The sequence below is a fragment of the Myiozetetes cayanensis genome, unplaced genomic scaffold (assembly GCF_022539395.1).
Source record: "Myiozetetes cayanensis isolate MyiCay16 unplaced genomic scaffold, myiCay2020 scf1, whole genome shotgun sequence".
NCBI classification, from domain to species: Eukaryota; Metazoa; Chordata; class Aves; order Passeriformes; family Tyrannidae; genus Myiozetetes; species Myiozetetes cayanensis.
In genome coordinates this window covers 108,433,152-108,459,888 of record NW_026086604.1, presented here as the reverse complement: position 1 = coordinate 108,459,888, position 26,737 = coordinate 108,433,152, and the positions used below count along the sequence as shown (strand labels likewise).

Here is a 26,737-nt window from a genome sequence, read left to right as displayed (position 1 = left end):
TGCAGTCAGTGCGATCAGTGATCCCTGAAGAGAGGCACTACTACAGCAACTCTGGTGAGCAACTGATGGATTAAAGCTCCTGTTTTAAAATATGTTGCCTGCTATAATTTGCACAGCAAACTAACTGTGGGATGCTGATAAAAGAATGAGAGGAGACCAGAATGGAAACAGCTGAAACTTGCTTCCTTCTGAAAAGTGTGACTGGAACGCAGTTAATCGTTATCTATTTGATAGTAAGCAAGTACATGTTTGCTGGTAGCAATTAAACTATTGTTTTAAAGATTAATGAGTGGGAGAGACATTGTTTTCAGTGGCAAACAAGATCAAAGGCCTTGGGCCTGCATGTGTTGTGCCTTGTTCTGAGCAGCAGCTGTGTGCTCCCTTCATATTCCAGCTTACAGTGATTTCATAAATAGAGAAATTGTTCGTGCCTTTCATTGCCAGTAATGCAGAGATGCTGAAATAAAATGGATGTCAAGGCCTTGGCAGTGCAGGATGAGTTAGATTCACCTGGATAAATGAGAAGCCAGTTTTGTAAATACTTGAAAATAACAGATCTTTACTGACTGCCATTTCTGATGGGAAATCTGCTGGTTAGGTTAGTGATGCCCCTTGCATGAATTTGTCAACACTTGTGGTCTGGCCCTCTGGTGAGGGAGTCTGGCTGAGGGGAGAAATTCTGTATAGGCTTGTCTCCACAAAATGTACCCTCTGCATCTGTTTTTGGCAGCCTGGCTGGGCTGTCAGCTGCGTGCAGGTGTGCTCACGTGTCAGAGGCTGAGCAGTGTCTACCAGGGTGTATTGGATGTCAGCTAACCTCAGAGGAATGCTATAGCTGTGTTGCAGCGTGTTTCAGTGTCAGTGATATTGTTCAGAAACAAAAACATGAGAGATTGGATGAAATGGAGTATATGTCATAGATTCAAACTGTGTATCTTAGGGTGGGGAAAAATCCTCTATTAGGTCACCTGGGCAAGGGCTCTGACTACAAAGAGGGCTTGGGTCAATAAAAGCTGTGTGAACCACTCTGAAAATTGTATTTCATAATTAAAGAGTACAAGTTGTTTCCTGCTTTGAAAATGGACAAGCAGATGTCTGTATGCTGCTACCAGTTCCAGGAGGACTGCATTTGAAAAAGTGCCTGGGTTTGTTTTTTTCTCTTAGCTTGCCATGGCCTAGCTTTTTGTGTTTTCATCCCTATCTGTAACTAACAACATAATCCAGCTGTTGTTCGTGGTTCCCTTCTGTGCAGGGCCCAGTGTAGGCTTAGCAGAGGAATGCCCATGAGAGTTCAGCTTTTATACCCCAAAAGGGATTTGTTGGTATTGAGCACCTATGAGCAATACATTAGTATGTTGCAATTATGAACCCTGTCAGTAACCCTTTAATTTTACATAGTTTTTTATTTTCTAAGTTGACACATTTTATACTGCAGTGCTCCATTTGCTTCTGTGAGTGCTGCTAATGTGTGTCGCCTCTGAGTCCTTGGGAGCTGCCTGGGAAGTTCAGGGCTGTGCCTTTCGGAGCTTGGGCTCCATAGCAGGTGAGATCTCGGCCATGAGGAGAGGTCTGAGTGGGCAGAGCGGGGCTTCTGGATGTTCAGCTTGCTCTAAGGAAGGAATTGTTGTGGGAGATGTATTTGTAGCAGATTGCTTGCAGAGTACTGAGTTGCAAAGAAGGGATGAACAGAGCGGAGAAAGAGTTGGTGTCTCTGTGGATGACCTGTGACAGACACTGCTGTAAGGGTAGGATTCTCCTTAGCTTAAATCTCTGTGGCTGTTTGTGTTTCTCAAGGAGTCCCATTTTATATTACAGAGGAAGGGCGTGCGGTGGTGAAGACATTCAGTTGAGCTTCCTGGCAGAAAGCTCTGATCGTCAGCCACAATGGGCATTGTCACTGTGGCAGTGGGAGCTGGGGCGCAGGCCCCCAGTTCCTGAGGTGTCAAGACTTTCTCATTTTCAATGAGGGGTTCCACTGGCCTGGCTCCTTCTGACTATTTTGAAGGATATCCTCACTTTTATATCGGATAGACTCCATCAAGCACCAGCGATATGTGTGACAGGCAGAAAGCTGACATCCTGCTTGCCTCCAACCTCTCTCAGAGCTTTTTGTCCTCATCCCTAGTACGTTTTTCTTTATTATCCCCCAGGGCTAAACCTCTCTCAACTCAAATACAAGTTTGCGATGAAAGAAAAATAGCCTGGTTTTCAGCCATTCCTTTGAATTTTGAATTCTTATCTTTTGAGAGAAACAGCCACTGACTAAAGTGATAAATGTAAGGAGGTTGGATGGAGACGTGAGCTCCTGTTCTCTGTGGTTTTAGAAGCACATGAAGAACATGGCTGTTCTCTCATCCATCAAACAGAGTGACCTGCAGGCTTGGGACTGAGAGCATGAGAGCAGCCTGTCAGTGATGGTGCAGAACAACTTGTACATGCTGGAGGGAGTTTTAAATGAAGCCTAATTGTTGAGTAACTCTACTGACTAAAAAGTGTTTGGGTATCCTTTCTCACATTGGCAAAGCCACAAACCCGTTGATGATTTTCTAATGACGAATGTATCATTCTTTACCCTAGAGTTTGGCTTTTTCTTTCTCAGGCTTTCAGTAAGCTGCTTAAAATAAAAGACTGTAGATTGACTTCAGATAACTCTTGAAGCTAAATTGCTATTTGGACTAACTGTGTTGCTTAAAAACAAAGCAGTGTTTCCAAATTGCCACTGCAGAGTAGTATTCAACAAATGCAACTGGTAGGGAGTATTTAAGTATGGTTTTCTTTCAGTTTTCCGTTTGCCCACACAGTTACAGGACATGAAGCATAATAGATTATGGGCCTGCCTGTTAACAGCTTCAGGTCTTGATGTCCTACAGGTCCAGGTGCAAGTAGAAATCTAGCTGAATTGTAAATTTGGCCTCTGCTTTTCTTACAATGAGGTCCATTTTCCTGCTGTGCAGCCAATTGTGCTTTAGAGGCTTCATCAGAAGAGCTGCTAGTACTGCAAGCTACCAGTAAACGTTGTTTTCTCTGGGGATTTAATAACTCCTCTCCTAATGCTCTGCAAGCTTTTTGCTAGCTTAGATGTCTTGATCCCTGACCCGGGTATCTGTGCCAACAGAAACTTTCAAATGCTGATGCAGTTACGGTGAGAAAATTGTACTTCTCCTGTGCTCGCATTGCCCTTGGGATCTGGTTTTACTAGAGTTTCGAAAGCAGTTACTTGTTGATGAGGTTCTCTCTGTGCTAGGAATGGTTCTTCAGACTGTTTCCATGCGTTTAGAAGTTGTTTCTTGCATGGGCAGGCCCGCTCATGCAGCGAGGCAGCCGTGGAGCTGAAGCTACCTTCACAGCCTTATTGCTGGAAGTTATTGGGACCTGGCTCCCTCTCAAAGGGTCTTCCTTCAAACATTCTCAGTACTGTTCTGCAGTATTTAGTGCAGCTCCTACTGGAGCTCTGCATTTTATTTCACTTGTTAAAACCTATCTCAAACTATTTTTATGGGAAACTTTACTTGTATAAATACTTTACTTGTATTTGGTTCCTTTGCTAGCGTAGGTCAAACTTACTGGAAGTTAAAAAAAAAAGTTTTGAATTTTTTTGAAAATTCAGTAGAGGTTATTTAGTGCATCCATTAATATTGGCCCAAAGCTCTGTGCTGCTTTGGAATGTGCAGTTCTGCATGGAAATTAACACTTTAATGCCCTGGCTCTTCACCAAGGCTTTAGGCAGGGTGGTATGGTATAAACTGTCTGAAAGCAGGAAAGGTTAGATGAATTTCTTCTCTGTGGAAACACCATGAACCACTTCAGAAGGAAATGCACCAGGGACCTTGGTTGGAAGGAAATTACTGCACTGATTGTGATGAATTTTATTTCCCTCTCTAGCTAGTAACTGAAGGACCTCTGACACATAACTTCTATATTTTCATGGTCACTTCGGGGTGAAGTACCTCTCTGTGTGAGGGGGGAAGGAAGTAAGAAGAGCTTGCTGCTATTTCAAGACATAGTGAGGGAAACTTAGTGTGTTTTATTTCCTTTTGAGACTTGTGTTTAAATTAGGAGTCTGTCTCCCCCGCCATGGGGCAGGGAGGGAGGGTCTTTTTCCATTACCTTTACAAATAACTGCAGTGTCCTGAGTTTGAAAGTGTTTGATGCAGCTGGTGTTGAGGAGGTGTAGCCAGCTGTTTGCTGGAGAAATGCACCGTTGTTTTACTTATTTTGTACCAGGGATTTTTAGCCACTTCCCAAATGACCACCATTTCTTCACACTAAAACCTCTTCGTTTATTCATAACACTTTATCTTCCTCAGTTTAGTATTCTGTATATCAGACTTCTTTTCCCACTTTCATTCTCAGACTCCTATATATGTCATGATATGTAAAGTTTTATTCATTATTTTGTCCTGTCAGTCACGTCTGGTCAAAGACAATTCTTATAGGTAATGAGATATAAATAAACGGAGTAATCCTGGTTTATTTTTGAAGAGTCATTGAAGTGTAAATGAAAACTGTCTTCATAATGCTGGATGCTCAATTAATTAAATGTGAACCTTACACTGGAAGGGAGGCGTTTCACAGCTCAAGAATACTTCTTTAAATAGAAATTTGTGAAATATATATTGTAGAAAAATTCCGGTAAAGATTTTACTTTTGAGCTAAAGAAAGTATTTGTGTGTCAACCTCAAAAGAGCTGCAGAGCAGTGAAATTCTGATATAGCAAATGAACACAAAAGTTTCAGAAATTAAAAATTTCTGATGTGGAAAAACAACGTGAAATCTGCACGTTTGGAAACCGTGAATGTTAAAATTGCTACTCATTCAATGATAACTATAAAAAGAGAGGTTTTCTCATTAAAAAAACACCAAACAAACAAAACCCTGACAACACCAGTAATTTGTTTATGAATAGTCTTTGTCTGTTTACTGCAAAGTCACCTATTTTGAACATCTAAGACTTGTTCACCCTTGGTCCTCAAGTGTGACACTGCTGAACTCTGCTGTGGTACTACTGCATTATAATTAGCATTATTTCTGCTTTATTTGCTCTCCCTCTTTGGGCTGAAATAGGCAAGAGTTTGCTGCTGGCCCTGGAGGGCTGATGTTCAGCTGTGAAAAAGGGAGGTGGCTCCAGCCTACAAGATGGGATGTAAGCGTTTTTAGCTGCTTGAGGGGTGTTCAGAGTTGGATTTGGATATGGTGAGAGCCTTGTTAAAACCTTGAGGAAAGATGAAGGCAGTCTGTGCATGCAGTGTCACTGAGGATTTTTCTGGTCCAGAACAGAAGAGATCACAGCTCATTGACTAGATGGCTTCTAAGCAGTGCTTGCTTTGCTGGAAAGGTTGTGGTATATTGTTTTGGAGGAGTCTTTTCTCTCACAGCAAGAACAATATAGTTCACCAAGAGACTGTTCTCCCCTGCTTCCATGAAGACACTTGAAAGTGCTTCCTTCAAGCTCAAACTTTGTGTTACTTTGCTTAAAAGAAGCAGCAGTTTCCAAAGGACATATCAGGGCCTTTATCTGTGTTTTACATGCATTGCAAATTCCCTTGGTTACCTTTGTGTCTGTGTACTGGGGACTTACTGCACCAAGTGTGTCCCAGCAATGGCAAAGTAGAGAATGTCCAAAGAATTAGCATCCACTGTCTCAGAAAGCTTGTTTGTGCTCTATAGCAAGTTAATACTTCCAGAACGTTTCCTCAGTGTGATTAATGGTGCATCAGATAAAAATCCACCCTGACTAAACTCAGGGAGTGCCATTCTCAGTGTATTCTTGACACGCTACAAGTTTGCCAATGCGTTTTCTTTTGGTTTGTTTCTCAGTGAATTAAAAAAACCCCTACATCATAAGGTATTTATCTCTCAGCCAGGTGCTTATTTGTGGGCTGTGTGGTTTTTTGGCCACAAACACCATGAGGCAGTTCTGGGCAAATTACCCCTTTGGGTGGGAACTGCTGTCTTAGCAGTACTTATTCCAGTGAGAAATACGTGCCACTTCCAAGTAAAAGGTTGGGAAACAGTGGCGCTGGTGTGATGCTTTTAAAGTCTCGGAATTAGTGTTGTAGATCTTCAAAATGTGACTGTTTAAAACTTTTTTTTTTTTTTTTAAATTTTTTATTTCTTTAGGCACAACTGGAAGCTCAGAGGGCAACTCAGGACTTTCAGAGGGCCACTGAAGTGCTGCGTGCTGCAAAAGAGACCATTTCGCTCGCTGAGCAGAGGCTTCTGGAAGATGACAAACGTCAGTTTGATTCTGCCTGGCAAGAGATGCTCAACCATGCTACTCAGAGGGTAATACAATTGCCCCAGCACCTGTCTTTTCCATATTTTGTGTTCTCCTGTGGTGTATAAGGCTTTGTTTCTGAAAGAACAAATTTTTGTTTTGATCCAGATACAGGACATGTAGGAAATGAAGCTGCGAAAAATTATGAAGCCTAAGGTTAAATGGTCTGGGCATTAGGCTGCTTCTGGGACAACTGTATTTCTCTGTCTGGCTGTGCTAATAGCTAGTGGAGTAGCTCTGTACAGAAAGGCATAAATTACCATCTATATTTTAGGGATAACAGATAAACTTAACACATATCTGCATTTGGACTTATGCCAGAAAAATTGCATGAGGATGGCTATTTGTGAATACACGTGTTATGGGAGCTCTTACTCTGGAAAAACAGGGACATGTTCCAATTTTAGTATAAAGGGTTCTCAGTATGGAATAAGTTGAACAAGGCACTTTGCTTCAGAAATACATTTCTGAATGAAGAATTTCTCAAAAATGTGTGTTGCATTTTAAGCTTGCGTTCTGCTTTATCCTGAATTAACTTTCAAATTTAGACAAGGTCTTACCTCCTTTGTAAAGTCTTTTTAAACTTACAGAAGAGATGCACAAAGACAGTATTCTTTGTAGCAGCTGTCAAGAAGAATTTTCCTGTCTTTTGCTGTCTCTCTTTTTTTTTTCTATTAAAAAAAAAAAAAGGCAGAAAGGTTTTTTTTAACATGGAAGAACCAAAAATCAAAGTTAAAAATCTTCATTCTGTCAGAGTTTCCTTAATATGCTAGTGAAGCTGAACTTGCTATTCCAAATATGCTGGTGTGCCATACAATGTTCATATTGTCTTGCAGTCTTCAATGCAGTGGCTCTGTTCTCCAGTAGAAGCTTCTGAGTTATAAGAAAGCCTCTATTTCAGGCTGAATTGTAAAACCCAGCTGCCTGATGAGGAAGCAGGGAACAGAAAGGATGTTGGCTGAGTGTAGGGGAGAGATGGAAAACCTGGTATATATTAAAGAAAGAGAAAACGAACTCCAGGGTATTGTCTGTGTTATTGTCCCTGTTATCATTAGGTATTTGCAGAGCAGGTAACCACTGCATTTCTGAGGGGAGCCCCCACTTTGCATTGAGTGTGTGCCAGGACACCAGCAGCTGTCCTTTTCCCTGGTAGTTATCCCAGCTCAGTAGGAGCAAAGTCCAGAAATGCATCCACAACTTCTGATTCTCTGAATTGATAGGTGAGAAAACTGGAAGCATCTAATGAGTTGCTTAGACCTCCTGATTGCTAAACTGCTAACTTCTGGTGGAGAGTGACAGCAATCACATATTGGCCACTTCTACCTGGCTGGTATAACACAAACTTGTGTTGGGGTGGGTTAGTCTGAGTGTGGGTGTGTCGGTGAGGAAATAAACACTAGTAATTTTGGGAGTTCAAACAGATTCTTCTTTTCACCGGCTGTCTCAAGGGGATCCCTCTATCCTTCTACAACCCTTAATCTTTCCCTGCAGGTCTGTGATAGCTGTACACCTGAGATGAGCAAACCCAGTGATTTAGAGTAGAAGATCTCTGCTGACAGTGTTTGGTGCCATGCTGGGGGTGTTGATATGTATCATCACAGAATACCTGCTTGTTGGGGGACTGATTCAAGCTGTAATGTCTCTGATTTGTTACAGCTGAACAATAAATAGGAAACTTAGATTTTCTTACTGCAGCTGTAAAGTATCTTAGGCACTGAATGGAGTGCAGCTGAGGGCTCCTCGAATGGAGAACTTGTAACCCAACAATTCCTGGTGCTTAACATAGCCTGGGTAAGCTCAGTTCCCAGAAAACACCCACCTGCACCTTTCCTGGGTATAGCAGATTTTGAGAGAGTTACATGCAAGTTTGTCTCATGATTTTCATTGGCCATACTGGAGGTCTTGAGGCTAGAGCCAGAGCCGAGGAGGGTGGGAATGCTGTTGGAAGTCCTGACTGAACAGACCCAGCATGAGTTTGTTTGGAGGGCTTGACCTTGACTTTTATATCTTAAGAGGGGAGGAAAAACTTCCTTGTCTTAAGTGCATACAATTAATGAAGTTCTTAGTGTTCAGTGAGGCAAAGAGAATAACTGGGATCTCAGGGAGAAGAAAATGTCATCGTTCCCTACCAAGCCGTGGGTGAAAACAGATTGGAGGATGAGATCTACTAGAATAAAAGTTCTCGTTGACTGCCACAGTGTTGCTGATAACTCAGATCGTTAATTCTTAATCACATTACAAATCACTAATGGAAGATGGTTCGGAGAGTGAAACCTGAGGGTTAAGAAATAGAATTCTTTTACTTACGCGTATAAAATTGGTCTTGGAGAAAGCTTTTGCATTCTAGTTATTTGGATCTGCGAGCTTTTTTTTGCATGTATTTATAAATGGCAGTTGTACTGGGCAGAGGATAATCCTGCAGTGGACCTTGTACAGCAAGAGCTCAAGTGCAGAAAAGCACCTCTCAGCCAAATGTTAAAAGTGCCTACTAATTAATTTGTTTCTCTATTGATGGAAATGTCAGGCAGGAGTAAAGTGTTTTTGTTTGCTGTTCTTGGGCAGAGGCAGCAGGCTTTTTTGAATTAATCTGAAATGTGGAACAAAACCTGAGCCCTGTAGCAGCTTGGTAGCTGGCAAACACCACAAACAAAAAGCAAAAAGAAAAAGGGTAAGCAAGAGAACAAACAAGAAAGTGGTTTGTTATACAGCCATATGTGGAAATGCTGCCAGGTTAGTTTTGCACGTGACCCAGTGGATATGGACAAAGACTTGGGTTCCAGAGTACCAAACAGGAAATGCTGTTTCCAGACCCTCACTGGGAGGAAATAGAGATAAGGGTTACATGTTGCAGTTGCTTTTTGGTGTCTTGATAGACTGAAAAGCTATTAACACTATTTTTCATGTAACTATCTAACAGAGTACTGTAAACAAGGCTTTTGTAGCCATTTATGCAGAAAATCATATAATTCAAGTGATGCAAAACGGAGGAGTTAGAGAAATTTTGTTTATCCTGGGTGAGCTGGAAGCATAACATGTGGAAGGTCTTTCTGTTCATGGAGCAGATAGAAACGGCACGAACAGGTACAGGGAGTACAGGCTGTCACTCAGAATTTTTTTACACCTTGTAGTTTGAGCTACATTTCCAAAGGAGGCTGGGTGCATAAATAGGAGCTGGATGCCTGCCTGCCTCTCTGTGAAGATGCGACTTATCCCTATAGATGTCTGTGCTTGAGCTGTGTTGACAACAGTGAAGCACTGGACTGTGGTGCAATCCTGCAGATCAGGCAGCTGCTTTATCCACTTCTGTTCTTAACATGGTGTGTATTTTGGGGTAAAGTCCTATGGTTTTTTTCTAGATGTCCATTTTTCCTCAGATCTGAGAAGTGTAATGACAGGGTGGAATTTAGCTCGTCAGCGTCATACATCTTGACCCTGACTTTGTATCACAAAACCTGGCAAAAGTTCCATTATAATGAAAGGAGGTCTGATCAATGTGCTGATGGTTTTTGGAAAACAATTCACGTGACCAGAGGGGCAAGTTCATTTTAAAATAAATTCTCTGTTGATTGTAATAGAAATGTAGACAGTGTGATGAACTTTTAAGCTAGCTAGAGAAGAAAAGCACTGTTCATTCTTAACCATTGGCTTACTGGGTTTTTGGTGTGTCATTAAAATTTGGAGATTACGTTTTTGGGAAGTGGAGGTGTGTTGCCTGTCTGCTAGTACCTTGAATATAATGCTGCAGTTTGGGGTGCAAAGAGCAGGGCAATGAAAGGGCCAAAGGATGTTGAATTTTGGAGGGATGGAGGAGAAAGATCTTCACATTTATACTCCTGTTGAAAATAATTCATAAAGGTGTACAAAAGGAAAGTACTGGCAGATGTGTTACCTCTAGTGTGAGACAAACTGGAGCAAAAAGGAAGATCCTTCATGAATTTCAAGAGAAATTGCTAATTTCTATTTGCTGATGGAATCTGCAGTTTTTAAAAGGTTCTGCTTTTGCAGTATTTCCTGAGATATGTTCAGTTCATAAATTCTGGCAGGGAGAAGAAATGTTTTGGCTCTTGATCATGAAACATTTTAAAAAAGAAAGGATGAGGGGAGAGTAAAGAGGGAGGAGGCATGCTCCCTCTTGGATTAATTTGGCTTGTGAAGCTCCCTCTGATATTACACCGTGAAGTGCCATCTGTCAGTGTAAAATGTGTGGGTGCTTTCATGATGTAGAGAGGAGAGATACTTCCTGAAGCTAGAAAAACTTTGAGAAAAAAGGGGGAGAAGAAAAGTCTGTGAAAGAAACAACAAAAATACTACATCCTTCCTTGTTGTCATCTCTCTGTTACTTTATCTGGGATAAAGTGCAGGGATTCTATGCAATCTCTTGTATTGTTGATTCTCTTCTCCTGGTTTACCCATCTTGTATTGTCTCCTTCCGCTTTTACGATCAATTTAATTGTTTGAGAAAGAAACAGTTGTCCAGAGTAATCTTCTGGCTTAGATGATCAGCTTTATTGAACTCCACTGATAAAATTTTTCTTTTGCATCTGCTGTTATTACTGAAATTTTACCTGGAGCCCATTTTTTACTTCAGGTCATGGAAATATTTTGGTTGGAACAAAGCTTCTCATCTAGACTTAATCATGATGCATATACAGTCTACACTGACTTTTCTTTGCCAGATAACTGGTTTGGAAATAAAGGGTTGGGAAACAGAGAAGAGGAATTGATTGACACCTGCATTGGGGGTTTTGACTTGTTTTGTTTTCCAGTAGTTGTATCTTATAGCCTGTGCTACCTGGGAGAGTGAGTTCTGCCTGAAATAGGTGACCCAGTAGTTAGGAACAGGCGTGGGCTAAGAAATGTCCAGTGAATGCGTGGGCATCCTAGAATGGATGTTTTCATGTAAGAGTGTGTCACTTGCTCACCCCAAGGGTATGAATGGCAGGTACCATGTAAGGAGGAAAGATGTGCCTTGAGCAGTCTTCATTTGAGGAGGTGTCATCCTCACTTTTATCCCTCCCTTTTTCTTAGTGATGCTGCTGCATCTGTGATGGCTTAGGAGCATCTACAAGGCAGGCTGGTGGTAGAAGTGATAGAAGCACTTTTATTAGACAAAACAGCTTATTTTGTAACTGTGATCGAAAGTTTGTGTGCAAGTCCACACAACCCTGCTTTTTTTCTCGCCAAATGTATTAGGGCTGATAAAAAGTACTTCTTTCCCACACAAGCCTGTCTTTTTCTAAGCCCTTTTTAAGAGGGGAGGCGTTTCCCTAGCTGGTCTTACATTGAACTTGCCAGATGTAGAGGTGGCAGCATTGTTTGCCGTTTGTTTCTGTCCACCTGCCCTGATGGACCGCTCAGCCTCGGGTGTGCACCCTGAGCTACTGTCCCAGGGAAAGGGGACAGGTTGTCTCTGCAGATCTGTGGGAGTAACGTGAGTATGATGACAGAATGCCCACAGGAAAAAACAAGGAGGTGGGAGGAGAGAGTTTTTCTTATATCACTGGTTTCTCAAAAGGATGAAGTATATAGCCTTTTTTCTCCTTTTTTCCTGGAGAGGGTAATGAATGTGGGTATATATGGCTGACAGCAAATGTCATATTTTGTCAGATATTTTGAGGTGATTACAGTCTATCATCCTCAAATCCCAGTTCTGCAGGGTTCAGCACTTTTGTGATGTTTGATATGAAAGGTAGGAAAAACTAACATGATACTGGACACCTGACCTGCTTTGTGACCCTGATGTTGGTAGCACTTATCACGTGATTTATCCCAGATATCAAAGTTGATGCTAATTTAGCCCCAAGAATGGATGCGAGGGATTGAAATGTAATTGAGCATTGGCAAATTCCAGTCACACTGTTATTTTGTAGCTTCTGGCATTTTTAAATTGCAGTTTCCTTCCCACACTACAAAGGTGGTGAACCACCTTCTGTGCAGTCTTTGGAGACTGTATTTTCATTTAAGATACTTCCACGCTAAAAGCAGCCTTTTCTGCTTGTCTGACACGTTTCAGTAAGGAAAGTCATTGTAGCACCCAGGCTTTCAAACGGTTGTTTGAGATAAGAGGCTGCAGCTTGTTTTCAGCATGCAGGAGAGAGTCTGTTATGAACCTGGTAATTTCTTTTTCTCCCCTTTCTTTGAAAGTGGATGCCTTATATATATATATATATATATATATAATTGAAGGGCACTGGAGTTGAGTGCATTATTTTATATCTGATGAAGAGATCCCTTGGAAATCTTTCTTTCTCATAGTTCAAAGTTCTGTAGCAACTTCTTTGTTTAAGAGTAAGTGGTGTGTGTAGATGAGCAAAAAGTGGCCTGCAGTTGCAGCAAGAGCTACTAGTTTATGCTGATGCATTGCAGCTTTGGCAATTTCACACTTTCATTTGGGCATCAGAAAGGACAACATGACAGTTTTCCTGAGAGGAAGGTCAAAGTTGACCACCTATTTTCCCTGTTCAGTTTAGCCTGAGGGCCAGGAGCACTGCCAAGTCCACTACTGAACCCTGTCCCTAAGTGCCACATCTGCAAGTCTTTTAAATACCTCCAGGGATCATGACTCAACCACTTCTTTGGGCAGCCTGTTCCAATGCTTGACAACCCTTTCAGTGAAGAAATTTTTCCCAATGTCCAATCTAAACTTCCTGTGGTGCAACTTGAAGCCCTTTCCTCTTTCCTGTAGCTTGTTACTTGGGAGAAAAGGCCAATCCCCACCTTGCTACAACCTCCTTTCAGGTAGTTATAGAGAGCAATAAGATAACCCCCTGAGCCTCCTTTCCCCATCTGCCTCAGCTTCTCCTCATAAGACTTGTGCTCCAGACCCTTCACCAGCTTTGTTGCCCTTCACTGGACACGCTCCAGCACCTCAGTGTCTTGATACATTAGGGCAGTGCTCTGGTCATTGTGATAGGTCTGCTGGTTTGCATGATGGGGGTGTCAGCTCAGGGCTCCAACCTCTGCGTTTTCAATGTTTAAACTGCGATTTGAGTCTGGCCAGCTGTTTTAAGAGAAAAGCCGTCTTGGACATGCTGTTTTCCAGTGATTTAGGTTGAACTGTATTTAAGTCTTCCCTCTGCTCAGCCCTCTCCAGAGGGATGGAACTGCAGCCGGGGGCTGAGTGACCTGCCAGCTCTCCCCTGGGAAGGCCAGGCTCCTGTGGGGGAAGCAGGAGGGAACAGAAATGTCACTGTTAAGTGTAACTGGGTAGCTTCTGCTAGTGCTGTTCCACTTGTGAACATCTAACTTCCTGTTAGATACTCTGAACTTCCTGTAAGAGATATTATGCGAGAAGCTGCAACACCTCTGTCATCATAACACAGTGGTTGCAAATCTGACACACTGCTGTTCTTTTTGCAAAAGATTTTTGAGGTTCATTGAAAGTAATTTTTTTTTTTCTGTGCTCTCACTTTGCTGACATGAGCTGATTGGAGAGATGATGAAGTTGCTGTTAATTAAAAGGATAAGAAATGGATCATTGTGCCTTGCCATTCAACCTGTTTCTTTCCCTCTTGAAGGTTATGGAGGCAGAACAGACCAAAACAAGAAGTGAGTTGGTTCACAAAGAGACTGCAGCCAAATACAATGCTGCCATGGGAAGGATGAAACAACTGGAGAAGAAGCTGAAAAGAACCATCAATAAATCAAAGTATGTTTTAAATCTGGAGATGAATTTATTGGTGAAATCTTGTTTGGGGGAACTACTGATTCTGTGGGGTTTTTTGAACTTGTGAAAGGGTATTGCTCTTTGGGCTCCTGTCTGCATGTAGCAGCCTCACAACACATTTGGTAGTGGTATTTGTCTTCGCATTTGTTGTCCTTCTAAGTGTCTTTTGAAAAACCTGATTTGATAGACTGGAGAACTATGGGGGATAAGAAACCTTTCCTGGGTGGAATCTTGGTCTTGTTCTAGATTTGAGAAACAGGCCCATAGCATTCACATAGATGCTGTCTGCAGAGCAGCACGGCTCTGTGCGTAGGTGGTTTTGCAGCTTAGGATTGTTTGCAGTTTAGTTCTTATTTTTAGTTAGGAGAGCAACAAAGCAAGTGACAGAAGCCTGAAAGATGTGAGACTGCACTAGTGTAGCATGCTGTACATCAGACTTGTTTACTTCCTGATGCAGCCGTGGCAAAGCCGTGTGGTAGCTGTTCTTGGGGGAGGAGACACACTTCAGAGGGCATAGCTAAGCAGCATAAATTCTATCTGCATTTGATGTACATTTTTCCTCTGTTGTGGAGAAGTGAAACAGCTATTTGCTCAGAACTGGTTTAAAATTTTGGCCCTGTTTACAACCAATTCTTAATCTTCTTTATATTTCACAGCCTTTTTTTTTTTTTTTTTTTTTTTTACATTTCCAGACTGTAGCTTGTCTAAACAATCTGCTTGCTGTATTTAACTTTTAATCCCTCCGTCTAAAAATGACTTTTTGGTGAAATTAGTCAACTAAAAAATCTATTTTGATTGGTGTTTACTCAATTCAAGAAAGAATTAGCACTTCTCAAGCAAGATTCAAGCATGTTTGCTGAAACGGTGTAGCGGCTTGACTTCCTAGAATGAGCTGCATGCTGTTTGTCTAGCACTGCACAGGGACTGTGAAAACCACCATCAGATCGCTAAGTGACAGATTCCTCTGGATGAGAGCAATATCTGAGAAGTGCTTTGGCTGCTAGGAGTTCCTTCCTTCCACTGAGATTTAAAATAAAGGCCCTGATTAAGTTATTAGTGGGGTCCTACATAGCTTTTTATAGCCACGATAGTGTGGAGTCTGATGCCCCAGCTGCCTCTTGTGGGATTTGCTTCTGAGTCTTCATTTCCTTGCTGAAGCTACCCTCAGAGGGGTGTTGCCTTGTGTCATTCTCCTCAGGACAAGCTGCTTTTCACTTGTGTGGAAGAATCCCAGCATATTCCTTCATCTCACGTTAGGGCTGACTGCGGTTTAAACCACCTAGGTAGGGTGTTTTGGAGACCCTTTAATAAGGGATGTACAGAAATGCCACTTCTAACCTAGTATTGAAGTGGAAGATGCCTGATGGCACGAACAGTCACGGATGTATTTGAAGTCACGCTACACAGGGATGTTGGAAAGGTCAGTTGTCTCTCAGCATTGCTGTTTTCCTGTAAAGGAAAACTGAAACTGAGCTGAAAACATCAGTGCTGTCAAGTGGCTACATAAACTGGGAAATGAGGCTGCTGAACTTGCAGCTGTTTGTATTTTAGGGTGTTGCTGGCTACTAACTACTTTTCAGGAAGGATTTAATACGAGCATCCTGCTCTGACATTCTCCTTGGGTGGTTTGGGAGCACTGGCAGTAATACTTGGGCCTTTCAGGTGCATTTGTCCATCCTCTCTCACTGTAAACTTGTGGATAGACATGCTGAATGAATTGCTGTCTTTCAGGAAAAAGTTATTTGCATTTGCTCCCTACTTCAGTCTGGATTAAGACGCTTAAAGCATTACTATTTTGAAAGTAAGACTGGGACAGCCTGAAGAAAAGTAATTTAGATGATTTACTGTGGAAAGTTGATGAGCAAAGGATTATTGGATAGTTTTGTTTTGGTTTTGCTTTTAATTTTGTTTCTGGGTGCTTACTTGCTTGTAAGCTGTGAATGTGCGTATGGCTGCATGTTCTTAACAGTCATCAGATCTTCTGGCTCAGTGCCTCTGAGCTGTAGGATAATGAACTTGCCTGTGTTAGCTGGTTTTTGGAAGTCACTTTCTACTCCGGTGACTTGGGCAGAGTGCCTTTCACTCTTCCTGTCATCTACTTAAAAAGCACTTTGACTGTGCAGTGCCCTGGACTTGGACGACTGATGATGTAGGACACTGATTGCATGAGTGAATGATTTGCCCGCCCTGCAGAGTTATGGACCAGCTTTCAACAGTTACGGGGCCATGGATGTAAGGGGATGAAGTGACCCAAGGAGATGTAGGTCCCTACCCTGTCAGTGCACTGTTTTCTGCTGGCATCAGATACCTGGCTGTGTGTCAGCAGTGAGTGAGCAAAAGTGCTTGAGTATGAGCTCCTGCGTGTCAGCCTGTCGGTATCCTTCCTGTGGCTTAGATGGCATTTTTCTTACCTGTTACAAGTAAACATGCCTGCTCATATTTGCACATATTTGTGTATACACACACACACACATGCATGCATATACAATACTGGTTTTTTCACACCATGCAAACACATGTGTGCTGGTGGCTGAAAGAACGGGGACTTTTCCTCTAGGCTTATGGAAGCTGATGAAAGGTTAGGACTGAAGCCTGGTTGTTCCCTCCCAGTTGGTGTCAGGGTAAGGAAGGAAGAGAATCAGGTTATTTGAGGTGAATGGGTTTCTCTGTTTTCCCTGTACATGTTTCCCTGCAACAGTGTTCTGTCAGTGTCTGTGACTTCCCATTGCTTCGGGGTAAGGCTGTAGGAGTCCCTTATCTGTTGGATCCAAACTCTCAACTACAGTGTTTTATCCTGCCTGGCAGGTGCATCTGTGTAGCCTTTGGCAGGGTTATGTCCCAGTGAGGAAAGGCAGAGGTACAGCTTGACTGGATCAGTGTCCCTGGAAACATCAAGACTTGGCTGTGTGCTCCTAGTGATGGTAGGGGGGCCGATTAAAAATATCAGAGCTAGAAATTGCCTACTCTTGGGGACTCAGTTATTTTGTGTGTGACTGTGTAGTGAATTCAACCCTTCAAAGAATATAGGATCAGAAAACCACAGTTCTGCACTCCTGAATTCTAGTGCACAGTCCAAAATGCAGCTGCAGTAGGACTTGCTACTCAGAAGAGGCTTGCTGTCAGGGTAAAAACATGACAAGGGGAGTTGACGTTCTATTTCATGTAAAACCATATCTGATTGTTTATCTCTCCCCTAATTTCCAGCTTCTGAGAGTTAAGGAAGGTAGTGAGCTCTGCTAAAAAAATCAGGACTTTTGTGGTTTTGTTTTGTTTGTTTGTTTTGTTTTTTGTTTTGGTTTTTTTGCTCCTCAGTGTTGTATCAGATGATACTGGCTCGTGGGCTTCAAATCTTTGAGGCTGGAATGTGGTTTGTAGGCTTTGTACTGCACCTCCTATACCTCTGCCCTCCTGCAGCCTTATAAGCAAGTTTTTGTTGTCTTTTTGTTGTCAGAGGTAGGAAACAGACTGGGTGTGACACTGTGTTCTGTGTCCAAGCAAAGTGTTGGAGAGCCGTGCAGCATGGGGGAAGTGCCTGATGGGCCACTGGTGGGAAGTGCTGTGCCCTTGTATGTGATGCTCTGACCTCCCTTCATCCCCTTTCCTTCACTGAAAAACCTAAGAACTGCCCCTCTACCCCCCACATCTGAAGCCAGGGAAATCTAGTGTTCACCTTCTGTGGGGAATTTACACGTGCTGCGGGCTGCTCAGAAAATGGGTACAGAGAGGATGCCTATGCCTGAAGCTGGATGTTGCATTTAAGTATCTTGCAGAATCTAGGTCTGAAGGAATTGTGCTGTCAACTCCAAAAACTGGAATTTTGCAATTTTATTTAGGTCAAAAGACCCATGAGAAATAGATACATTAGCTAAGAAGAGAGAGACATTGAGAGCATGTGTAGGTGTCCTATCATCTAGATAGTGGTCTCTTGGGATTACAGTGATATACAAAATAGCTGTGTTAGTGCTACAAAAAAAGCAACTCCCACTCCAGTACTCTGCATTCAGTCCCAGTGATTGTAAACAATTGTTCTTTGTTTTTCCACAGACCTTATTTTGAGCTCAAGGCAAAGTACTATGTCCAACTGGAGGTGCGTATGTAATTCAGATCCATCTGAAACTCTTTACTGCTTATGGTAAACACTGAAATTACATCTGAAGTGCTCCGATAACTCTGTGTTTCTGTAAAAAACCAATTCAAAACCTCTTGAGCAATTTGCTAAGCACATTTTAAAGATAGAAGACTAAGAGAGGCTTTGTTTCCTTGTGTGAAATCAGAGTGTTCAAACCCTGCTGCTTACTGCCAGAACCAAACAAATACAGTTTGGCTGGGTTTATTTCTTGTAGTTTAATGTGTCTGGGGTTTATTTGTTTGTTGTGGGGTTTTATTTTTTTTTCCCTATGTTTTGTGCTTCAGACTGTTTGACTGTGCTTGGTGTGCTCTTTCATGTTTACTAGTTGGATCAATTAGCAGAACAAGTAACCTGCTTGTACTGAAACATCATGCAGACGTGAATTTCTGATTTGGGGTTTTGGGATAAGTGGGCTTTGTGATTTGGCTTGATAGCTTCTAGGGCTTTTTTTTTTTAGTACTTTTTTAGTACTTCATTCACACACTTCATTCTGTGTGGTGCAATGATGTCTGGCCAATGCTTGGGCATAGCATGTGCCTTGCAGGGCACAGTGGCCCTGGGGTGGCCATGGCACTTGTTCGTGGGATGGTAATCCCTGCTATTACAGCCCTTACTCTTGGAGCTACCAGGGCAGGGAGAGCAAAGTAGCCCTCCAAATTCAAATGCAAGAATCACTGTCTTTCAACTTGAGTGACTTTTGCTGCATGTGACCCCCAAAATGAGGAGCTTGGCTCCTCTGAGTTGAAGGGTAATGGGTTGTGCTGTAGTTGTGTGTGATGTGCACAGGGTTTAAGTGGGGCAGGTCGCCTTACATTGTTGGCCATGGGTGCAGGAAGGCTCCAGTGGGGTGCTAGGTCAGTAGGAACCTAACCAGAAGAAGATTCCTATTCCTTGCCTGGGATGCAATGCATGTCCCACATCTTTTTTTGTGAACCCTTCCCTGGGCTGCCTGAGATGCAACAGCTCTTTGTAAGCCTTTGAGACTCTGGTGCCCACCTTTTCCTTGCCAGGATCCAGGCTTGGGTGCTCTCTGCTCCTGTCTTGCCTGCCCATGTAGCTGTGGTCAGCAGCTGTTGCTGCACTGAGCTGAACCCCTGCCTGCTGGGTGCCAGCCCAATAATCCCTTCTGGCTGGAGGCATCTTTTGAGAAATACCCTTTTTCCCATGAGCAAAGGCCCATTGTTAGGGGTCCTGTTACTTCTCCCTGGCAGTAGCTCAGTGCCCTTCTGAAGCAAGGTGATTGTGTAAAATGTAATGCAAAAGACAGCGCAGATTGCTTTTAATGTGCAATCTAAAGTGCTGAGACAGCCACAGACACACAAGCAGTGTTTTCCCTTTGGAATACAGGGGATACAACACTTTGACCCTTGCTGTAGAGTGGTGTTTGTGCCTGGGGACACGGAAGCTGCTGTATAATAACTGTCAGGGTGTGAGGCTTGCTGCTTTCTGGTATGAAGGTTTAGTGACCAGAAATGATGGGTTTGGTGCTCAGTGGAGAATGAGGCTTAGTCCCCTCAGGGGTGATGATCCCCAGCCTTGCTCTGCCCTGCAGACAGGGGCTGTCAGCAAACCTTGGGGTGGTTCTCGAATAAGCAACGATGTTATGTTGAGATCTGCATTCCTGTAAATGAGAGATCCTGCACGTTAACTGAGTGGGGGCCCTGCTCTGTGCTCAGCCAGGGGCAATTACCACCCTCCAGAGGCAGTCCCAGCCCCTGGCTCCTGTGGTTTGCCTTGCTGGTGTCTCCTTCACAAGTGTCACTGCCTGTGCTAGAGTGCTTTTGAATTCCAAACTCTCCCATCCCCTAGATGGTATCTAGCCCTGGTTTGTGCCAGCTTGCCTGTGTAGAGCCAAAGCACCTGGACACGTAACAGCGAACTGTGTGCTGTGCGTTCTTCGTAGTGAAAGTCCATCTAACACCTGTCTTCCTTGTTAGCAACTGAAGAAAACAGTGGATGACCTGCAGGCAAAACTGGCCCTGGCAAAGGGAGAGTATAAGACTGCCTTGAAAAATCTGGAGATGATCTCAGATGAGATTCATGAGAGGAGAAGGTCCACTGCCATGGGGCCCAGAGGATGTGGCGTGGGTGCTGAAGGCAGCAATACCTCTGTGGAAGACCTGTCAGCAACTAAACCGGAGTCTGACACCATCTCCAGTGAGTACAGAGCACTGATGTGCTTGGGAATATCCCATGGGCATTGTAAGAAATGCTAAGATTAAGACTGCTCTGTGTATTCTGCAGTTTTGAAATTTGCTGGCTGTTGTGGGACTGTGGCTAAGTTGTTACGCTTCTTGTTATTACAGGATTTGATTGCATTCTTTTACAGCCAGTTTTCAAGGGGAAGGGTTATGAGTTGAAGTGCATCAGCTGTTCCCTTAGCATCACTGTTGGTTTTTGTACAGTGCTGTATGAAAGGAGCAAAATTAACACCCTTCAGAGCATGCATCCAATTTTTAGGCCAATGATGCTGTCAGTGACTTGCCCGAGGTGGTCTCAGGCTGTCGCAGATCATTCAGCCGGGTTGCTGAGGTGGCAGTGCTGTGTGGGAACAGACCTTTTGGATCAAGTGCTTGTCTTCCAGTGCTGGGCCTGTGGCAGAGGAACTAAAGTTGCAGCTGCAGCACTACAGAAGGGTGTGATGCTTGCACAGAAGTGTGTAAGGATAAGCTCCTTCGCACTGCAGGATCTTTTGCCAAGATGTGATTTCAGCAGAGCATGTGTGCTGTGAACAAGGGAAGTGAAGAAGAAGCAATATGCTGATGCAGTGTGCCGAGGGACTCTGTATGAGATGGGTGGCAGCAGCGTGCTCCAAACAAGCTCCAAGCAAGCTAGGTAACCTCAGCTTTCTGATGGTACATGGGGACCTTGCGTTGCAAAGTCTGTTGTATTTAGAGTTTGCATTTGTCCTGGCTCTGGGTGAAAGTGGATAGATGACCATTGCACGTGGCCTAATTTTGCCTCCCTCGTGGACACTTTCTCCCTTTCTTGATGCAGAAAGACTTTTTCTGCTGCCCAGTCCCACAAATTCCAATTTAATTTGAATTTCAGCTCCATTTCTGCAGGGAAAAGTCAAGGTCAGGATTGCAGGAGTTCATAATTGCACAACCCTGGTGCCCAAAGGCCAAAAATGCAGTTTCCCCATAGACATTGGGGCATACTGGCACTGAGGTCTTGTAAGGTCTGTGGTAAAGCCTGTCTGTGCCGTGGGAGCTGGGAGGCAGCTCTGGCCTGGTGCTTGACCTCTGCACTGGCAGGACTCTGTGCATGATATGTTGAAGCTCTTAACTCAGCTGGGGCCTGAGTTGCTGCTAGTGTCTGGGCCAGCTGATGCAGTGGGGTTTCCATGTGACTGCTTGTCTTCTGCCACCCTGAATTCCCAAGGTTGAGCCTTTCTGACTTTGGCAGCAGTCGCCTCTTTGGATACCTGCAAGTCCCCCCTCCTCATGTAGAAGGCGTCCTGAAAGCCTTAGCTTAACTGAGTTAAGGTTTTCTTGTGCTGAAGGAGTTCAGAGGCCTGATATATAGGGGCAGAAAAAACCAGAAAAAGTTAATTCAGAGCGAGTTGCTGGCTCTCCTGGTCACTGCTGAGGCTGTAGGCAAGGACTGGCAGCATGGGCTCGTCCCTCTCTTTTAATTGCACAATCTGATACAGGTGGAAGGACTTCAGGTTGTGCCTAGTGCCAGCACAACTGGGTTACAACAGGGCAGGACTAGCAGCCTGCCAGACTCAGTAGCTAAAACAGCCTGGATGAGTTATGTAATGTGTAGGGAGGGTTCCACCAAGGTCCTTTTATATCTTGATTTCTGTCTGCTAGAGTTGAGTAAAACACCTTGCCATCAGCAAGAGTTTCTTGGCCCTTGCAGATGCTCCTGTGTTTTACAGTAAGTTTAGATGGTGGAAAGTAAGCTACAGTTTAAGCTGTGCTGCTTGTAGACTGGCTGATGTCAGTGCTTCTTGCCAAGTAGAGGACTCTGTAATTGGAAACATTTTTTCTCCCCCCTTTCTTTGCTTTCACCCTCTGCAAAGTTATCTGTATTGCTCACTATATATTTGATAAAATGCAGCAAGTGAGAAGGCCACTCTGCAGTCTTGTATTTGACATCATTAAAAACAAAGCACAAAAACCACAAGAAAAACCTGTCTCTGAGCACAGAGTGCCCTAGAGGGGGCTCAGGAAGGTGGATAATGCTGTTATCCATTTTATTTTTGAAGCTTTTTCGGTCAATTCTGCAATGTGTAAGTACAGTTCTGCAGTGTGCAGATCCAGCAGAAAGAAGCTGGACATCCCTGCAATAACCATGTTGGTGGCTGCCTCTGTTGGCACTTTCGTGTCCGAGTGTTGCACGTGAACCCTGGGCTCTTGGGGTAACAGAAAAACTACCTTGAGTCTTTTCCTTTGAACCATTTTATTAATGCTGCTGCTTTGCTCCTGCTGCTCTTCCAAGGCGGTTCTGAGCCTCATTATCAAGGGTGGGAATCAGAAGGAGGCGGAATTGAAGATAACCTCAGGTCACTGGACACGTCTTGCTCTCTGTGGGACATCTTCAGGCCAGTGTGATTCCAGCACACGCTTCTGTTGTGTAGAGTCTGATGCACGTAAAGAACCGTCTGATCCCAGCAGGGCTACTTGTGTGCAGAAGTCTTTGGTTCATAGGTCCCCATCCTGCAATGAGCCATGTCTGAAGTGTGTTGAATTTTAGCAAAATGTGTGCACCCCTATATTGCACAAAATGGAATGTTCTTTAACATGTTTCTCCTCTGGTTGCTAATAAAGACCCTGCAGCTTAATCTAGCCAGACAGCTCGGAGCTGGTTTGCTTTAATTAGAATTCAGATTTGAGCAAATATGAACAGGGAAAAGAATATATGTGGGTGGGGCTTTTTTTTTTAATTTGATGTTGCTTGGTAATCCTCATCCAAAAAGAGATCCTGCGAGCCTGCGAGTCCGTGCTGGATTTTAACTGCAAGTGTGTGAAGATGAGGTGGAAGCAATCTGCCCTGGGAGCTGTGTCTTTCTAATAAGTGCCTTAAATAACCAGGAGTCTGTACTAGGATCATGATGCTGGGTGAGGCAGACACAGGGCATCAGGCCCTGGCCTAAGTTGTGTAGTGAAGACCATGAGTGCACAAGGCCAGATGGGCAGGGGGATCAGGGCCAGTAAAAATCCAAGAGTAGCTACTGTGAAGCTGGTCTTGTAAGCCTGGCTGGCAGGTGGGCTCTTCCTCAGAGCAGAGCCAGGTTGAGGCTTTGCACAGGACACAGAGAATCAGAGGAGGCAGCCTGTGGGTTAGCAGCGTGTTTGTGTACAAAGATGGAAACCTGGGAAACTGCCTGTGCTGGGGAAGGTGCAGGAGAGAGGGTACAGCTACTAACTGGGATATTCTCTGAACATTGCAGTGGCTTCAGAAGTGTTTGAGGATGATAATGGCAGCAGCTTTGTATCCGAAGAGGATTCAGAAACTCAGTCGGTGTCCAGCTTCAGCTCTGGTCCTACGAGTCCCTGTGAGGTACCCACTCAGTTTCCTCCAGCGACACGACCTGGAAGCCTGGATCTGCCCAGCCCTGTATCCCTCTCTGAGTTCGGGATGATCTTTCCTGTCCTTGGCCCCCGAAGCGAGTGCAGCGGGGCGTCCTCCCCCGAGTGCGAAGCTGAAAGAGGTACGCATGGCTGGACACGCCCTGGGCCAATGTTTCTCAGCTTTATAAAGGGAGCAGGAAAACCTTCTCAGCTCCCCTAGGTGTGTGCCAGCTCACTGAGCTCTGATCCGCTGGCCTCTTCCTTGGGGAAGGCAGTTGTTGAAGGCCCCATGTATCAAAGTTAAGCGACAGCAAAAATGTTTTAATTATTGTTCTCCTGGCTGGAATTGTTCCCCAGTTCTGTTGTAGTGGAGGGGTTTGAGGTTTCTCACGAAGTAAGTGTTCAGTGGGATTCTGATATGACATTCATTTGAAGGACAACGCAAGTCCTACAATTTATATCCTGATTTATCCTTATTTATTTTTTTTAAAATTATTGTCCTGCTTGGTAAAAATCTTGCTTTTAGGGTGGGGAAAAATACGACAAACAAAAAACCCACAAAAAATAATGTGCCAAAGGGAACCTCTTGTAGGCTCTGCCAACCCTGGCTGACTAATTCAGACTAAAGGATTACCATCACTCTTGTGTGCTCCAGCCTAAGGCTATGTTGATTAATTTGCTGATGCAGTGCACAAGCAACAACTTTGGTTTCGTTTAAAGCATTTTGCTCCTGCAACTTTTTGCTCACTTTGGCAAAGGAAACTGCAGAGGCACTCACTTGAAGCTTAACTCGCAGAATGAAATCTGGGCTTAACATCCAGTTTAATCCTTTCTTTGCAGGGGATAGGGCAGAAGGGGCTGAGAACAAGACGAGCGACAGAGTGAACAAGAATAGGAGCAGCACCAGGAGCAGCTCCACTGAAGGGCTGGCTTTGGATAACCGAATGAAGCAGCTCTCCCTTCAGTGCATGAAAATCAAAGAGGGAATATGCGCGGGCAGAAAAGCTGCCCAGATTGGCTGAGTCCTTCTTGTGCCCTGTCCTGATTAATGGGAGTCCTAAATATTTATACATGAACTTCTAAGTGTTTGAAGAACGTTGTGCCAATAATATATGCCAAATCTTAAGCGTTTACTCTGAGAACTTAAAAATGCACTAAGAAGTTTAATTGATGTGGAGGGCTGAAGTTTTTATTCAGTAAACCCTTTGTAGGCTGGACGAGTTATCAAATGTTTAAGCTGTGCTCATATTTCACAGACTTTGTAAATTGTTTTGTAGCAGCCTGGCTGAAGCAATAACTAAGTAATGTTCCCGTGTAAATTCATGCCAGTCGGGGGTCTGAAATTCAAGCCAGACATTTGCAGAAAGCGGTTTGGCTTCGGTTTTGTAGAATGAAATGCTCTTTAGATACAGCTGATCTCTTGAGTACAAGTGGCATATTCTTTAAACATCTGTATTTGTCTGTATTATGCTGAAACTGTAGAAATATTTTGTATACAGGAAAGCTGTTGCATGTGTGGGGTCTGAAAGCCTTCACTCTTCCCTTGGTGCTCACAGAAAGGATAAAATGAGTCTATAATGCCTATAAAAGCTTATAAAACAGATGGATGACAGAAAGGGGATGGTAACACTCAGCAGTGGTAGGCCCTTTCTAGACACCTTCCCGAGTCTGGCTTGGACTCTGTAGGTGATTCCAGTGACCAAAAAGAGTTGATTGGCCCCTTGCCCTTCCCCTCCCCTGAGAAGTGAAGTATTATTTTTCAGCACTTCAGGTGTTTGGGGTTTTTTTTCCCTCAAAAATGGGAGTCATAGATGTTTCCCAGACAGCTATGATAAGGGATTCACCCTTGAAATATGCATGACGAAAAGGAAATGCCAGTGTAGATTGACAATGTGTTCTTAAGCTTCTCCGTAGGTTGTACTGTGTGGGGGTTCATAACTGTTAAAGGGACTTGGGATTTTAGTATGCCCTAGAGAAAGTGTTCAATAAAACTAGAAAGGGCACGGGGAATGTTTTGCCAGCAGCTGTTGGGCAGTAGTAGTGTCTGATAATTATGCTAATAAGTGGTAGTAAAAAATCCTAGGACTCTTCAGTTTTGGTGACTAAGCATTTCTGAAAGCACCATTTTATCTAAAATGTCAGTTTATATTGTTAATTTGATGGGAATTTTAGTATTGCCCAAAGTATTTTCTATTCTATGTTTTTGCAGTCCTGTTGTATTTCATCCCTGCCACAGCTTGTGTATCTGTTCTCAAAGTTAATGTAAAATTCTTCACACTACAGTAAACATTTTTGTTTTCCACATCTTGAGTCTGTGCAAGTGAAGTTTATCTAAAGCTCCAGGAACCGAATCTTCTCAGGCAGCAAGTTTAGTCTCCAAATATCCACTTCCAGCTGAAGACTGCAGGCTGGAGTCACTCTGGTGTTATAATCACTGTTGCCTCCATCCAGCTTCCTGAATCCCTGCATACGTGACTCGCTTTTTATTCTGAACTGTGCCACAAGACCAGAGCTTTTTAGTTGGGTTTTCCAAAATCCCTTAGTGTGCAGAAGAAGGGAGATACTCTGTTACACAACACCTCTGTGCCTAATGCTGCTGAAATTGGCTGTAAGGCCGTGCAGAATTGGAGGTAAAGAATCCTATTTTCATAAAAAATAGATTAAAGACATTATAGCTGTTAAGTTGTAGTAGCTTTAAACATTTATACTTTTACATCTTATGAAGACCTGAAAGCTGAAATCTTCCATTGCTAGCAGTTCCTAGGCCCAAAAAATGCTTAGGAAAGAAGTCTGTGGTTCCAACTTCTGATGTGACCATTACAGGGGGAAAAGCTGGGGTAGGCAGTATTAAATATGAAATGAAAAGCAGCAAAGAAAGTGCCACATTGCATTAAATCTTTTTACTTAAACTTTTGTAGCTGACCTATTGTCTGTGCTGTATTCAGTTAGAAAAATTTGCAGAGGTAGTTGGGGTTGAATCCTACTTTTGCAGACCTCCCAGTCAATGCTGGTTACATTTTCCTGGGTTGTTTGGATGGGGTTTTGGTGGTGATTTTTTTTTTAACCTCTCTTTCTATCACATCTCCTCTCATTGTGCCAGTTCTTACTGAAAAGCCAAACTCCCTGCGCTTAGGCAATGAATT

At 43.4% G+C, this 26,737-nt stretch overlaps 1 protein-coding gene across 1 annotated transcript in view; it reads left to right on the top strand.

Annotated features, from left to right (window-relative positions):
* Window positions 1-25,898, top strand: part of SH3BP5 (SH3 domain binding protein 5) — a 52,373-nt gene extending 26,475 nt beyond the window's left edge. The window contains exons 4-9 of the mRNA XM_050315620.1: window positions 6,121-6,285; window positions 13,795-13,925; window positions 17,988-18,030; window positions 20,010-20,229; window positions 23,474-23,734; window positions 24,435-25,898. Of these exons, the coding sequence (XP_050171577.1) occupies window positions 6,121-6,285; window positions 13,795-13,925; window positions 17,988-18,030; window positions 20,010-20,229; window positions 23,474-23,734; window positions 24,435-24,616 (1,002 nt within the window). The 3' untranslated portion in view covers window positions 24,617-25,898. The remainder of the gene's footprint in view (window positions 1-6,120; window positions 6,286-13,794; window positions 13,926-17,987; window positions 18,031-20,009; window positions 20,230-23,473; window positions 23,735-24,434) is intronic.
* Window positions 25,899-26,737: the final 839 nt, after the last annotated feature.